Below are 13304 nucleotides of genomic sequence, written 5' to 3'. Positions count from 1 at the left end.
CTAGACAACAATGCAGGCGGCCGAAGGGTTGTCGCTCAACTCTTTGTGGCCCGCACTTTTGCATTCCGTGAGTTTTGTCATCGCATAGTGCTGCGCGGGTTTTGCTGCTTAGTAGTACTCGCACAAAGTGCAAGTAGCAGAGAGATGACATTTATCGTTAACGAAGTGGAGCAGACATCCTCGTAGGGTGGAGCCCTACGATTGCATGCCCATGTGATGTCCCAGGATGCCCAAGTCAATGTTGGCCCAGATGACCAACACCACTTGCTCAAGCGCAGCTGCACCAGCGAATTCAACGTTCTGTCTTGGCGTGGATCTTTATGGCCGTGTGTTTGCATATTGAGCAAAGAACCGTACCACTGTCTGTTTGGCGCCACTTTACTCGCCGATGGCAGGAAAGGGCGGCGATGCCGTATGCAACATCCCCACTCCCCGGTGGGGTGGCGGAAGATTTGAATTGCTATAAAGGTATTTGGACCATTCAGATCCAATTTTCTTGTAAACTAAGTCTTCGCACGAAATAAGCGTTGCAAGGTTTCTGGAACTGTGTTTAAACAGTCAATGTATTTGCCATCAGTATCCCTTTAAAAACAAAAATTGCTGAGAATTTTCTGATGAAAAATTGTGTGACAACACAAAGGACATATCTTGCTCTTTAAAGGGACACTAAAGCAAAACAATCAGTTTAGACTAATGAAGCATTGTTTGAGAACCTTGCAGGCAGTCATTTAAAAAAAATTCTTTCTTAGACGAGAAAATGCAGGTCCAAGTATCAGTATTTGATTATAGCGCCAAAACCCCAGCGCCGGTACGGCAGCGTGACATCAGGGACTCCAAAGTATGTTTTCGCATTTGGGCCGCGTTGGCTGAATAAAGGTTCCCGAAACTTGCAGTGTTTAATATTTGGTTCCTTTAGAACACAATGTAGTCAATCTGTACCGCTATTTATGATTAGTACACCCTAGAAGATGCCATCAAAATCGAAGACGTCACAGCCCCCAGGTGCGGGAACTTAAGTAGGCGTCGCCACCCGTATTTCGTTTTGCGCTTTTTCTGGATTACCAAACGTCTTATCGTAAGAGTGGTGTTTTTAGTGTTGTAGAACGGTAATTTACTGATGCAGACTATATCATTTTTCACTTTAGCGTCCCTTTAAGGTGGAGCCGCCCAGCCCATACAAGTGCGGTATCATAAAGCTTGAAATGCTGTAAAAACGTTTATGCTAGCGGCCAAGTACACGCCACGAGATACAAGAGACCCACACATTTCGCACGAGCACGTTGCAAGATGCTACCGGCTATTGCGTTTGCTATTGTGTCCCAGTATTTTGATAAAATGGTAGCATTGGCTAAAGCTTTGTCACTCTCAGACAGCACGGCACATACATAAGACGTCCCAAGTAACGTTAGCGAAACGGTTCAACGAAGAAAAAAAAATGTGCAAGACGCAATTATTACACCTATAGTGTTTGGTCGTCAGACCTCTGATGGTATTATTTATTATTTTTTTAATAGCTTTGGTAGTGTTAGCTGGGACATCCGGTACATGGCGGATCTGCATATTGTGTGCTATTTTTCCCTTTGGATTTGCCTCGCAGCAGCATGAGAAAAAAAGGCAAAAAAGAAAACGCACATAGATCCACATTGTGCAGAACTGATACGGTCTCCCGAGAACCTGTCAGCCACTGCCCACAGGTTGTAGTAGCCTTCCGGTACATGTGGCTCCAGTCTGGCCTTGCTTAGAATTCTAGGCCTATTTAATTTCACGTGTCCCAGGACACAGCCAACGCATGTGTCGAGCACCTGTAGTCACCACAGGAGTCCGACAGCCGGGACTAGAGTTCGAGTGGGCCCTTCAAGTCCAACTGCATTCCGGGGAGATTGTTAATTCCACTCCTTTTTAGCTCCTCGGAACGATGAGAATTGTACCGTTTCCATTACTGGAGTGGCTGAGCTGATGCATTCCGCTCCCCCAATTCCAATAAATGAAACATTTTCTCTTTATTCGTTTACTACTTGTGCTTGCGCAACAAAAACATATTTTGCCCTCAAAAGTTCAGAGTTGGCAGACCAGCTCTGGGCCGTCCGGCAAGCCAAAGATGCCGCCAGAGTCCAAGGACTTCGAGCTGCCACCCGAGGCCACCACAACAAAAACTGCCTGACGATTCATTAATGAAGTTTCTTCTTGGAATCATTGCAGACATTATAATGAATGCTACATACTATTTTTTTTTTCGAATACATAAACATTATTATTCACTTTCTAAAGCCATATTCATATTCGTTTTGCAGGACGATCTGTTTTGTTTCATAAGTACTGGAATATCTTATATGGCACTTTTTTTCCCAAGCAAGCCTCTGTGACCACCTGGTTATCTCCTGGATACCGTACAACTTCGTCAATGAGGAAAATCTGACAATTCGGACTCGTCCTCTAGTCCCGGCAGGCGTATGCATTACTTAATGCAATCAAACTCGTTTCATTCGTACATATTCGGCCGCACTTCGGTTATTTCGGACAGCTCTAGGAGCTCGGCGAGCGTCGCAAAGCAGCAACGACGGCGCCAGCATCGCCATGTCATTAACATAGTTCGTTCTTTATTCTATGGACAGTAGAGTCGTGGCCACTGGATAAAAAAAAAAGGGTAAAGGTATAGTGTAATGACAGCAACGACGGTACCACAGTGTAAAAGTGGTCGGTACGTTTCGTGAATCGTGCTTGCGGTCACCACCGCGCATAGCACTGCGTCGTCCGCTATCACATTGATAGCGACCGCGGTTTCATCTGCAGCCTTCCTGGCAGGCGATAGTTCCGATCCGATTAGGTGCAAAGCTGTCGAGGATGAAGAGTACCGGTTACACCGTGATGGATGGACAATCTGTTGCCTAAAAAATACAGACAATTGGGATGTGCGCGCAGCAAAGAAAAACCACGTCGTGGCCACACTGAAGGAAGTCGCGAGGCCATCGCCGCTAAGAGTGCTAATCAGTTGCGAGATGAGTGTAGCATCTTCTGCACTGTTTTTTCGCGAAATAGAAACAGCGTTTGACAATTTGTTAAGTAAATAAAAGCGTGTTGACATAGTAACCATTTGCGTATTTTCTCGATCATTCGGATATTCGTACATTTCTTCTTCCGTCCCGTAAAATCCTAATTAATGAGGTTTTATTGTACTTGACCGTGGGTGAAAAAAAAAAAACATGGCGCATTCTAAATCGTAGTGGAATAGTGCAGGGTGCAGCCATTTATGGCATTATTCTAACGTGACAGCGTTGCGGGCAGGCACTGTGTCACAGAAGATGTGGCATTGGCGGCGTTGTCCGTTAGAGAAAAATCATCCCGAACTAAATTTGGGTACATGTATGTGCCATGCCTTGCTATATGACATGCGGTATATGCGGGTTATATTGCCACACCATTCCACCACCAAAGCTACTCATACCTTGTCTTACATTCTTGACAAAGTTATTCTTCAGAATTTAGAGAATGACAGCTCACAAACAAATGTCACGAAACAAAACACCAGAACCGCATGCCTTTTATGTTAAATCTTCTCAGTCTCGAAGATTAAATGTGTGATACTACAAGAGAAACCTGGAAATTGTGAGATTGTTTTTGACGTGGCTGCGCACAATCTCTGCAATCAGCCCACACCAAAGATTGCATTCCTGCACAACTCTCCTTCCTGCGCAGCACTCACCGCCAGCGTTTCCCAGTAAACATCACAGTTGCATGAGCTGCACTTGCTGGGAAGCGCGAGAAGCAGTGAAGCAATGCTATCGCGCCCCACTCTTAACGGCGATCCTTAAGTGTACTCCCAAGTTTTGGCCTCCCTCTTGTGTCATACAATGCTCTGGCTAAATCGAATCATTCTTCAGCACTAAAAGTTCGTATCCTTAAATGCACTTACACCTCGTAAGGCAAACAAAGTTCCTGGTTTGGTTAACCCAAACTACTAAGCGAAAGTTCTTCACATATGATATCAGACAGGCGGCTGGCTTTGGACCGGTCTACACAAGATGTACGTTTGTGAATGCATATTTGGAAATAAAAGCCCTGTTTGTGGATTTTGAGTGTGTGTGTTTCCGAATTAACGAGGTTTTACTGTATTTGACTGTGGGTGAAAAATACATCGAAAAATAAACATGGCATATCTAAATCATAGTGGAATGGTGCAGGGTGCAGCCATTTACAACATTATTGTGGATGTGGATCTTGTACAGCAAGTCGTACGTGTAGCCAAAAGTCATGCACATGATGGCCTGTCACAAGCATAGACCACAAGAATCCCCAAGTTATCGACTGTTCATGCCATCTGGTGTCAGATAGGCAAATTGCAGGCACTGAGAAACAGAAATACCAAGTGTAAGAGCATCTACAGCGCTCCGCGCTGAACATGGGTACGGTTACGTCGCTGCTTACCAAGGCCTGCTGAGTCCAAAGTAAACATGAATGAAAGACGTGAGACTGCACAAAGCTCTTGACATGAGATGTATGTTTATTTCTACGACCACTTGAGGTATGACTACGATGAAGGGGGAACAAAAAAACAAGTTGTGAACACTCGCTACATCCACGCTCACTCCGAGAAACCAATGGTATCGCATTCAATTTCAACATGGACAGCAGGGAAACATCGATATAGAAAGCACGCACACTTGTTTATGACCGGGCACGTCGAACTCGAGAAAATGCAGTGTGGCGTGGCACATCTCCGGGTAGCGTCGTGGTGTTTGGCCGACGTCATGTGGTTAACGTGCAGCAGATTTTTTTCTCTTGGATCTAATTTGATGGCCAAGACTTGTGCCATTACTATGTGGGCAAATAATGTGAATCCTTTTTACGAATCGCCAACCTCATCAACAAAGACTTATTCTTTCCTAGGGAAGCTGAAACCCTTCCTTGAACCAGCACTGCAACAAAATCTGGCAACACGTTTCAGATCTTACCAAGCATAACGTCTAATAGTTCAATTCATTAATAGGCAAGGTACTTTTGCGCTCCATAGCTGGTACACTGGCTGACAGAAACATCCTGCAGCCTTGAATTTCCCTATTTTTACACCAGATGGTGCTGTTATGCAAAACCCCATTAATGTTGCCTGTGCCGAACTGCATGCATTCACGTTTAGAAAACACCAAACAATTGAAATACGTGAAGAAGGTGCAAATGGTTTTGCTTCAAATGCACGATCACAGGCATTTCCGAGCTGGGGTGCAAGAAACCGTCCGAATATACACAGATGATAACACACATAACGACGCATGGTCGGGACATGAGAAACAATTACACTCGAGGAGGTAGGACAAGAGACGACAAAAGTCACGGACGCGATGCATGCACCTCGTGACACTGTCACGAGCATGCATCACGAGAATCACCGGGTTATCGTTCGCTCAAGCCACCTGGTGTCAGGTAGGCAAATTACAAGCACTGGGGGGAACAGAATTACAAAAAAAAAAAAAATGTTCCAGAATGCAAGGAGGAATGAAGAGGTGATGGCGAGAGGCTCGTTCAAACAGCCGGGCCTGCGCGATTTGAGCTGCAACATCGGGGTGGGCAAATCACATTTCATTTTGCATGGTTTCATTATAATGCATTCTTTTATGCACGCAGGCCTGAGTGGTGTGTAAAGAGCAATTGCCCGAGGCCAAGCGGCATAAACCCTAAAGCAGGAACATGCAGGCCTCAACAATGACGTCAATTAGAGATGAAAATTTTTTAAAAAAAGGAGAGAAAATAGACGCAACATATAAGCAGATGGCATGCAGTTCTTGTCTAAGGTGCACTAACAGAAACATTGTCACAGAGTTATTGCATTTTCATACTTCCCATTCATAATCATCTCAACGATATGGAGTGATGACAAAAACGAGATAAAAATGCCACGCAAAAAGTTGGTCAGCCTGTAAAATGCTTCCAGCATAAATAAGTGAAAAAAAATTCTCCAATGTGTATTCACAATGCAAGTGGCCTAAATATGCAACTCAACACCACGCTGGCAAACAAGTAAAAAAAATAACAAAAAGAAAGAAAAAAATCTGAAAAATGTACACATGAACATTAAGTGAACAAACATTCTCACCCACGAGAACATACCAAAAGGTAAATTGCACTTTGAAAGAAAAAACACATGCACAGACAAAAAAGAAAATAATTTGCACCTGACAACAAGCTGCTATATATGTTTTTTTTTTCTCAATGCCCTTAAGTACCACGAGGTTCTGCGGTCATGACACAGCAAGTTTAGGACTGTCATGTCTGCTATCTACAATAGGAACGAACCGCAAAAATGCGAAAGAAAGCTTTGGAAAAGGAATGGGGGTCTTGCATGCAGGACGCATACATCGAGCAAAAGGTAGAGACACACACACACACAATGTTCAATGCACTGGTTTGAAGCAAGGTGAAACTTGGCTGCAAGATTGTGTCGCATTAAAGGAATGCTAAAGAGAAGCACCAAATCTGCCTAGAATGGAGATCTTTCACAGATCTTCGGTTGCGTCAGTTACAACCAGAGAAAATGATCTAAACTTTTCCCTTCTGAAAAAAATTTAAGAGAAGAAGCGGGGTGAGGAAGGGGAGGGGCAGATTTCAAGGCCAGATTGTGCACAGGAGAATGTGACAAAGGCCAACAAGTTGAGCCTTTGCGTGGTCCTGAATCCACTGTCATCTTTGTTTCGGTATTGTTAACTGTTAAATCGAGATAAAGCTGGGCGGACATCTCAATATCCATGACATCACATAGACCTAGCGCAAAAATCTCAATGTCCAGGTGCCACCCAGCTCGCAATAATCCAATTCTGGCCTACGGAGCATCAACGAAAAGGGACTTCTTCAGTATTCCAGAAGTCCATACCAATCTGGCTTAGCATACATTTTCTAACGTCTTTTTGAGTGAGCAGCTTTCTTGCAATTGTTAGGTTACGATTCGCAGCCTTACAACAGGCCAATCCTTCTCAGATCTGCTGTGCAAGTGTTTTTTCAAGCATAGGCCTGATGTCTGACATTTATGCTGAGGCACCAAATGTCGTGCTAGCAAGCATTCTTTTTTTTTTTTTTCATGCCACATCGGGGACGAGGCTACACAGTTGCAAGCCATTGACGCAGAAAAATCCTGCACACAGAGTTGGACAGCTAATACTGCAGGGGTTAAAGAGTACCCAGTGTCTGGACAACATAGAAATTTCTCTTGCAGCGCAGCTTACACATTGCCACTACCTTACAAGTGGGGATGACACAAGGCCAATCTGCGCAAGAAACCTGCGCTTCGTGCTATTGCTACATCGGCAGTCAGCGGACGTAGTGCGCAGCAAAATGCCCGCACATATAACACTGCTGTTTTCATTCTCCACACAAGCCACTAAAACAGCAAACAAGTCTTAACAATCAATGCAACTTGCGCTCACACGACACCCAAACGCTGCGAGTCATTTTAATAGCTTACAGTCTCCATTTTGTCAAGCACGTGCAATCGTTCAGGTACGAAATTAATCAAAAGAACCAGAACAAATGAAAGAAAAGATGTGCACGCATCTATGATTCATAGAAATGCTAAAAAGAGTATGATTTGGGCTATTTCGACTGCATATTTGACTCACTGCATCAAATTTCAGGCGGTACATTAAGCAAGCCTAGCATGCTTCAGGTTCTGCATTCAGTTTTGGCCCTGTGTCATTGCATACACCACAAGAGGTGGTTGGTGTTAAAAGCTAAGTGACAATTCTTGTGGGGATGTACTTCGGTCACTGGCGGTCACTGGGTGAACAAACACGCATGCAGAGGATCAAATCGCACGACAGCAAAGCTGCATGTTGGAATGCAGCAGAAGGACTAATTAACAACTGGAGACGATCACACATGGGTACAAAGCACACACTGCTATGAAGAAAAAAAAAAACCCCTTAGAAAGAACACCCGGCCTCCCAAACACACGCAACCACGACTTTTTAGCCAGTTGGCAAGAACAAGCGCGGTAAAACGTGGGCTTTGGGATTCTTTTTTTTTTTTTCATCTTAGAAAAAAGTGGCAGTGACTTCCCGACAAGCTCACAACAACATTTCGTCTACTCGACTTTCTCGCAACACTGCAGCTTTCTTTCATTCCTGCAAAGAGATGCTCGGTGGCTGTCAAGCACTGCAAACTAATGTGCCAAGCTGATCTGATCTGTGCTGCTGTACTAAGTCGCAGAGCAGCAACGTCTAACTTCTCTTTTTTGCTTTCTTTCTCGTTTTTTGCCCATGTACTCTGCAATGAGTGTAGGACTAATGAAAATTTTTTTCAGCAACTGCAAATCGAGCAGTCATGCCACACCAAGCTCCATACCGTGCTACCTGCTTTTTTAATATTCAGACTGAAAGCAATGTAGTTCCCAACTGCATGAAAACATTAAATAATAATGCTGCTTTGCAACATCTGCGACTTCTCTGATTTCCAGTTTAAACAGGTAAATACATGCACTAAAACAAATAAAAGTCAAGAGTGTGTCACAAGTGTGACAAGTAGGTCACGAGCGTGACACAAATGTATCACAATGCAACTCTGTTGTGCCAAGTCATTATGGAGCAACTAGACTCGCAGCCCTCGAGGGCTAAAGATGAAAAGAATTACATGGCAAGGTACGTTTGCTGCAGGCTTGGCTGACACCCACCGAAACCTCTCTGAAAAGCTCGCTCGTTTACCACCACAATACCAACGACTCACATGGGGCTGGGCATAGATTTCAACAACCGCAGGGAAATGCGAAACACTCTCTGGAGAAAACAGCGCACAACAACGGTCAAGAAGAGAAACAGCACATGGCATCCGCTAGCTATAAGAGCCAAACTACAACACACACCCCTCAAGTTGTGGGCACTGTCACCCAACGACTGAGGGCCTTTCTGGGGGAACCTCTCAATGAGCCATATTTGTCAGCTGTTCTTAATTTTGACGAGATTCTGCAGCTGATGCGGACACAAGATGTTGTACTTGGTGGCGTCAACAAAAACAAACGAGTCAGCGTTTTATGCAGGTACGGCAATGACTCGCAAAGCCCGGCGGTAGTTTTCTTGGGTGCGAGTGGATGATTTCACCCGGTCCTCCAGAAAGTTTAACAAGAAGGTCAGCAGCACTGTTTGTAAGGTCAAGTTGTAGCCAAATATAGCAAAGGCGAGGCAACAAGTATTACGTTTATACTTTTGATGACTTGCTGCTTCGTTTACAAGGCAACAAGACAATGCAGCACTTGCCGAACACCACCTGTTCACATCTGAACCGAGATTGAACGAGCAGAGTTGAACAAAAAGCTAGGCAGGACAGCCTAATCTACACCATCAACAAAATGCTGCCAATCTGAGATATAAGCTTTGAAGCAGCAAATGTTAAACGTTCACGCTTCTTGGCAGCAAACTATATCACTGGAGAAAAACCACAATAAAGCAAGGAAGGAATACCAAACTGCATGCAGCCTCCGAGATACTCATCACTCATGGCACACCTTCAAAAGTCAACCATACAACCTGCCAAAGTATAAATAGCCTTATCCATGCCAGTCCTCAATACGTCCAAAAATCAGCGTCCGCAAACTTGATAATCTAAGTTCAGCTCATCCATGATCCTTCACCACGATCCTTCATCATGAGCACTCTTGCTGTGAGCAACATCGGTGCTTAGGTTACTCCTCATCAACTCAGACGGGGTGCGTCTCAAATGAGACAAAGTTTTTTTTTTTTTTTTTTTGTCCATACCTCCGCCACCTGGTGACGGCGGTTTGACTTTCCTTCTGACTAGAGTACAAAAATGGAAAAAATGTGTTATGTGGTGGTGTCGCCTTTGTAAAGACTCCCTGAGTCCTCCAACTCGCCTCGACAACGAGACGTGGTGACCAGTTCTGCATAACATTCTCCTCGCGGCCGAAGAAAAACAAAAAAAAAGGAAAAAAAACTCGCTTCGCGGCTTCGGCGCTAGAAGGTGCTCTCAGTTGAGCACAACTGCTTCCCACTACCCCGAGCCTAGCAGAACACGTTTGAAACAGCGTTCTGAGGCATGGCGGGACTTCAAGTTTAGCAGCTTCTATGGTGCCCTTATGCATTGCAGTGAACTGCAGGAAGACAGGACGATGAGTTCGAGCTCAGTTCGATACAGCTTCGGAACCTCTCAAGCAAGTCAGCTCGGCTGAATAAAAATGCAGCTTGCTGACCGAGCATTGATTGAGGTGCACTGCTGTCTCGCCCGGAAAAGTCCGCAGAGCATGGTGGTGGTTTGATGAGCATGCAGAAAGCTTGCATATTCCATTGCAGCAGAGCAATACCAACTCCCACAACAGGGAAGGGTGCAGGAAGAGTGACTGACTTTGACGGCAACGCTTCGGCCAATGCACCCGCCACCCCCACCAGTTCGGCTCCCGACTCCCTTTGATTCATAGTTGGGAAACCTGCGCGCAGCCTCCTTTTTTTTTTTCCTCGCAAGGGATGACCATGCCGTTGTTCAGGACAAGTATAGACAACAAAACGTTTCCATGGGATCTGGTGCAAACACTTCATCGCCTCCTGTCGGAACGGTGCATATTTGTGGTGAGCAAGGCTGATGACAGCCAAGGAGCTGGTGAGGAACCAACTAGATGGCAAAATACTGCTTCATAGGTCGCGGGAAGAGAGTAAGTACCCCCGCAGTTGAAGCAAACCCCGGGGACAAAACCCGCGATGGCGTCGCAACACAATGTCACTGCAGAACTTAAACACCCCGCCACAGAGAATGCACTTGGCGAAGAAGTGATGCGCGCTCTCTCTCTCTCACCACTTTGATGTACTCGTTGTCGGAACGAGGTGTGAATGACAACATAGCTTGCACGAGTGTGGCTACCTTTTCTTATTTTCTGTTCTTGTTTTGTTCCAGAAATGACCTGATTGCGCCGTTACACTATCAAAAATGCAGTACAAAAAGAAAAGAAAAAAACGAAAGAAACCTGTTCATAAGCTTTCGTGACATTCAAGGTATACAGCGGCCTGCAGGCATAATGAAGATCCACAACCAAACACAACATTCACTGTAAATGGTGCCTGCAGCCGCATTTCATTGTACAGGCTCTATTAGAAATTCCAGTAATGAAACGTGAAGGCTCAATGCTATGCTGATGCGAGGCTTGGAATGTACTGTATGAAAACTGCACTCGCTGGCTTAAAAAGCAAAAAAAGAAAGAAAATAATGTGGCTTTCAAAATTGGTCCGAGCCGAAGCAATGAAATGCGCAGAAGTTTCACCGACAGAATGTGCAATGGCAAATTTCCGGGGTCCGTGCACACCAAACACAAACAGGTCTTCTGAAACAATGCTTGGGCACCGTTACAAATCATTTTCTGCCGGTACAATAAAACAAGAGTCGCATTACTTAACGTTCCGTCACAGCAAAAAACCTCACAGATCTCCCTCTTAATGGGGAGATGTGTGGTATGTTGAAAACCACTAAAGTTCATTAGCAAATTCGGGTAAAATGTCAAATTTAACAACAGGATGGGGTGGTGCAGCATTACATCTGCAACTGAACATGATCTGCGAGACTGAATATGACCAACAGAAACTGTAAGTTTAGAAAACACAGCAGCACTGCCGGCAAGGGAAACTCAGTTACCAAGCCTCGCTACATGTGCGACACTTAAAGTTGTGTTAAAGAAAAGAAAGGTACACCCACGACGGATGCTTGAAACATGCAAAAGAAAACGAAAACTGAAACTTAACACACACGCAGAGCTTAATGGCTGGTACAGAAGCAGCAGGTCGAAAACATAATGATGCATGTGTCAGTTTCCCCACCCAAAGAAGCTTTTGCCAACTAAGCATGACAGCGGAAGAAAAACAACCGGCATTTGTCATAACAAGGGAATAAGTTAAGGGCAATAAATTAGGTCAAGGTGCAGGGCATGATTAACAAGTCTGGAGGGACTGGGTATGTTGTGTAGGGGAGGGGTGGAGGTGGGCATATACAGTTGAGATTACAAATTGAACATGAATCTAACAAGTAGAGCGGGAGGAAATAAATACAAAACAGAAAACAAATGGAAGCAAGAAAAACAAAACAAAAAAAAAAAGAATTTGTGGGACACCCTAAGGCATAAGCCAACGTTAATCGCTGGCGCCATCTGGTGAGGTGGAACCGCGCGAGAGGTTTTCAGAAGCGTCTGGACTGCTTGGGTTGCAGTCCGATATCTCGGGTGTGGGAAAGAGGAGGGTGGCAGATGTGCCTATGTCGTCTGTTGGCAACGCCTCGGGCATCAGTACCGTGGTAACCGGCGCAGATGATGACTCTATGGTGGAGGATGGTGACATGTCCATTGGCATTGTCGATGTGTCGGTGTCCTCTGCCGTAAGATGGGTGCCGCCCTTGGTGGCATCGGTGACTTCTGCAGGTGCCTTTGTGGCACCCAGGCGCCGCCGTCTGCATCGGCAAGGCCGCAGGAGCTTGGGATAGATCAGCACCTCCCCGTGTAGCCCCTTGAAGATGATGCCACAGCAGACTTTCTCCCTGTAGCGAGAGATTGTGATGAGAAGCAGACTATGACCGTGGAGTACATTCCGCAGCTTCCGAGTTGCACAAGTGCAGGAGAGAAAGTGCCACTGAACCGTCAAACTTTAACACAGGAGGATCTGTTTGTAGGAAGCTGTGTAGCAATTACATGTGCTGCTGAAACAATAAAACCTTAATACAGTAATAAAGTAGACTCTCTTTAAACGAAACCTCAGGGGACCAGGGAAATTGGTTCCGTTTAACTGGAGCTCCATTTACTGAGAGACATTGCAGAGAGCATTGCAGGAGTACAAAACCAACCAACCATGAGGATGGTGTTCCGTTTAAGCGATTTCCGCTTATCAAGTTTACACTGCACCTCATTAACTCAAACCTGCATATCTCGAAAAATCGTCCGAGTCGAAATTTCCTGTGGCACCAAACCAGTTCCCCTAAGTGCCACGTATTTATTGCCCTTTATATCAAGTATGTTTGGACCAGATGGCGGATATCTCGAAATCTTGACAGAGAATGCAACGAACCCTCTGCCATCGGACAGTTTAGCAAGCTTCGCGCGAGGCTGCCACGCCTTGGCTGTGCCTACCACAAAGTGGATGCTTTCTCCGAATGTGCAGTCAGAACCTAGTGGCATAGCAACTTTGTCAAGCAACCATGGCGTGCGCAGAGGCAGGGCATGCGAAGCAGCACACGCAGTTCGTTTTGTTCGTTTTATGCAACACAGCCCTGATTTACCATCACAGGTACGATTTCCGTTTTAATTTTATTCTATGCAACGTAGAAGAAAAGCACACCTGCCGTGGGCA

The 13304-nt window shown here is 45.2% G+C and overlaps 1 protein-coding gene across 3 annotated transcripts in view; it reads right to left on the bottom strand.

Annotated features, from left to right (window-relative positions):
• Window positions 1-4480: 4480 nt before the first annotated feature.
• Window positions 4481-13304, bottom strand: part of LOC135912255 (SIN3-HDAC complex-associated factor) — a 31567-nt gene continuing 22743 nt past the window's right edge. For all 3 annotated transcript variants that reach the window (XM_065444651.2, XM_065444650.2, XM_065444652.2), the window contains exon 5: window positions 4481-12498. In XM_065444651.2, the coding sequence (XP_065300723.2) occupies window positions 12099-12498 (400 nt within the window). In that variant the 3' untranslated portion in view covers window positions 4481-12098. The remainder of the gene's footprint in view (window positions 12499-13304) is intronic.

This window comes from Dermacentor albipictus, chromosome 10, assembly GCF_038994185.2.
Source record: "Dermacentor albipictus isolate Rhodes 1998 colony chromosome 10, USDA_Dalb.pri_finalv2, whole genome shotgun sequence".
NCBI lineage: Eukaryota > Metazoa > Arthropoda > Arachnida > Ixodida > Ixodidae > Dermacentor > Dermacentor albipictus.
The sequence above is the reverse complement of the archived record's forward strand: the minus strand, read 5'-3'. Positions and strand labels throughout refer to the sequence as shown.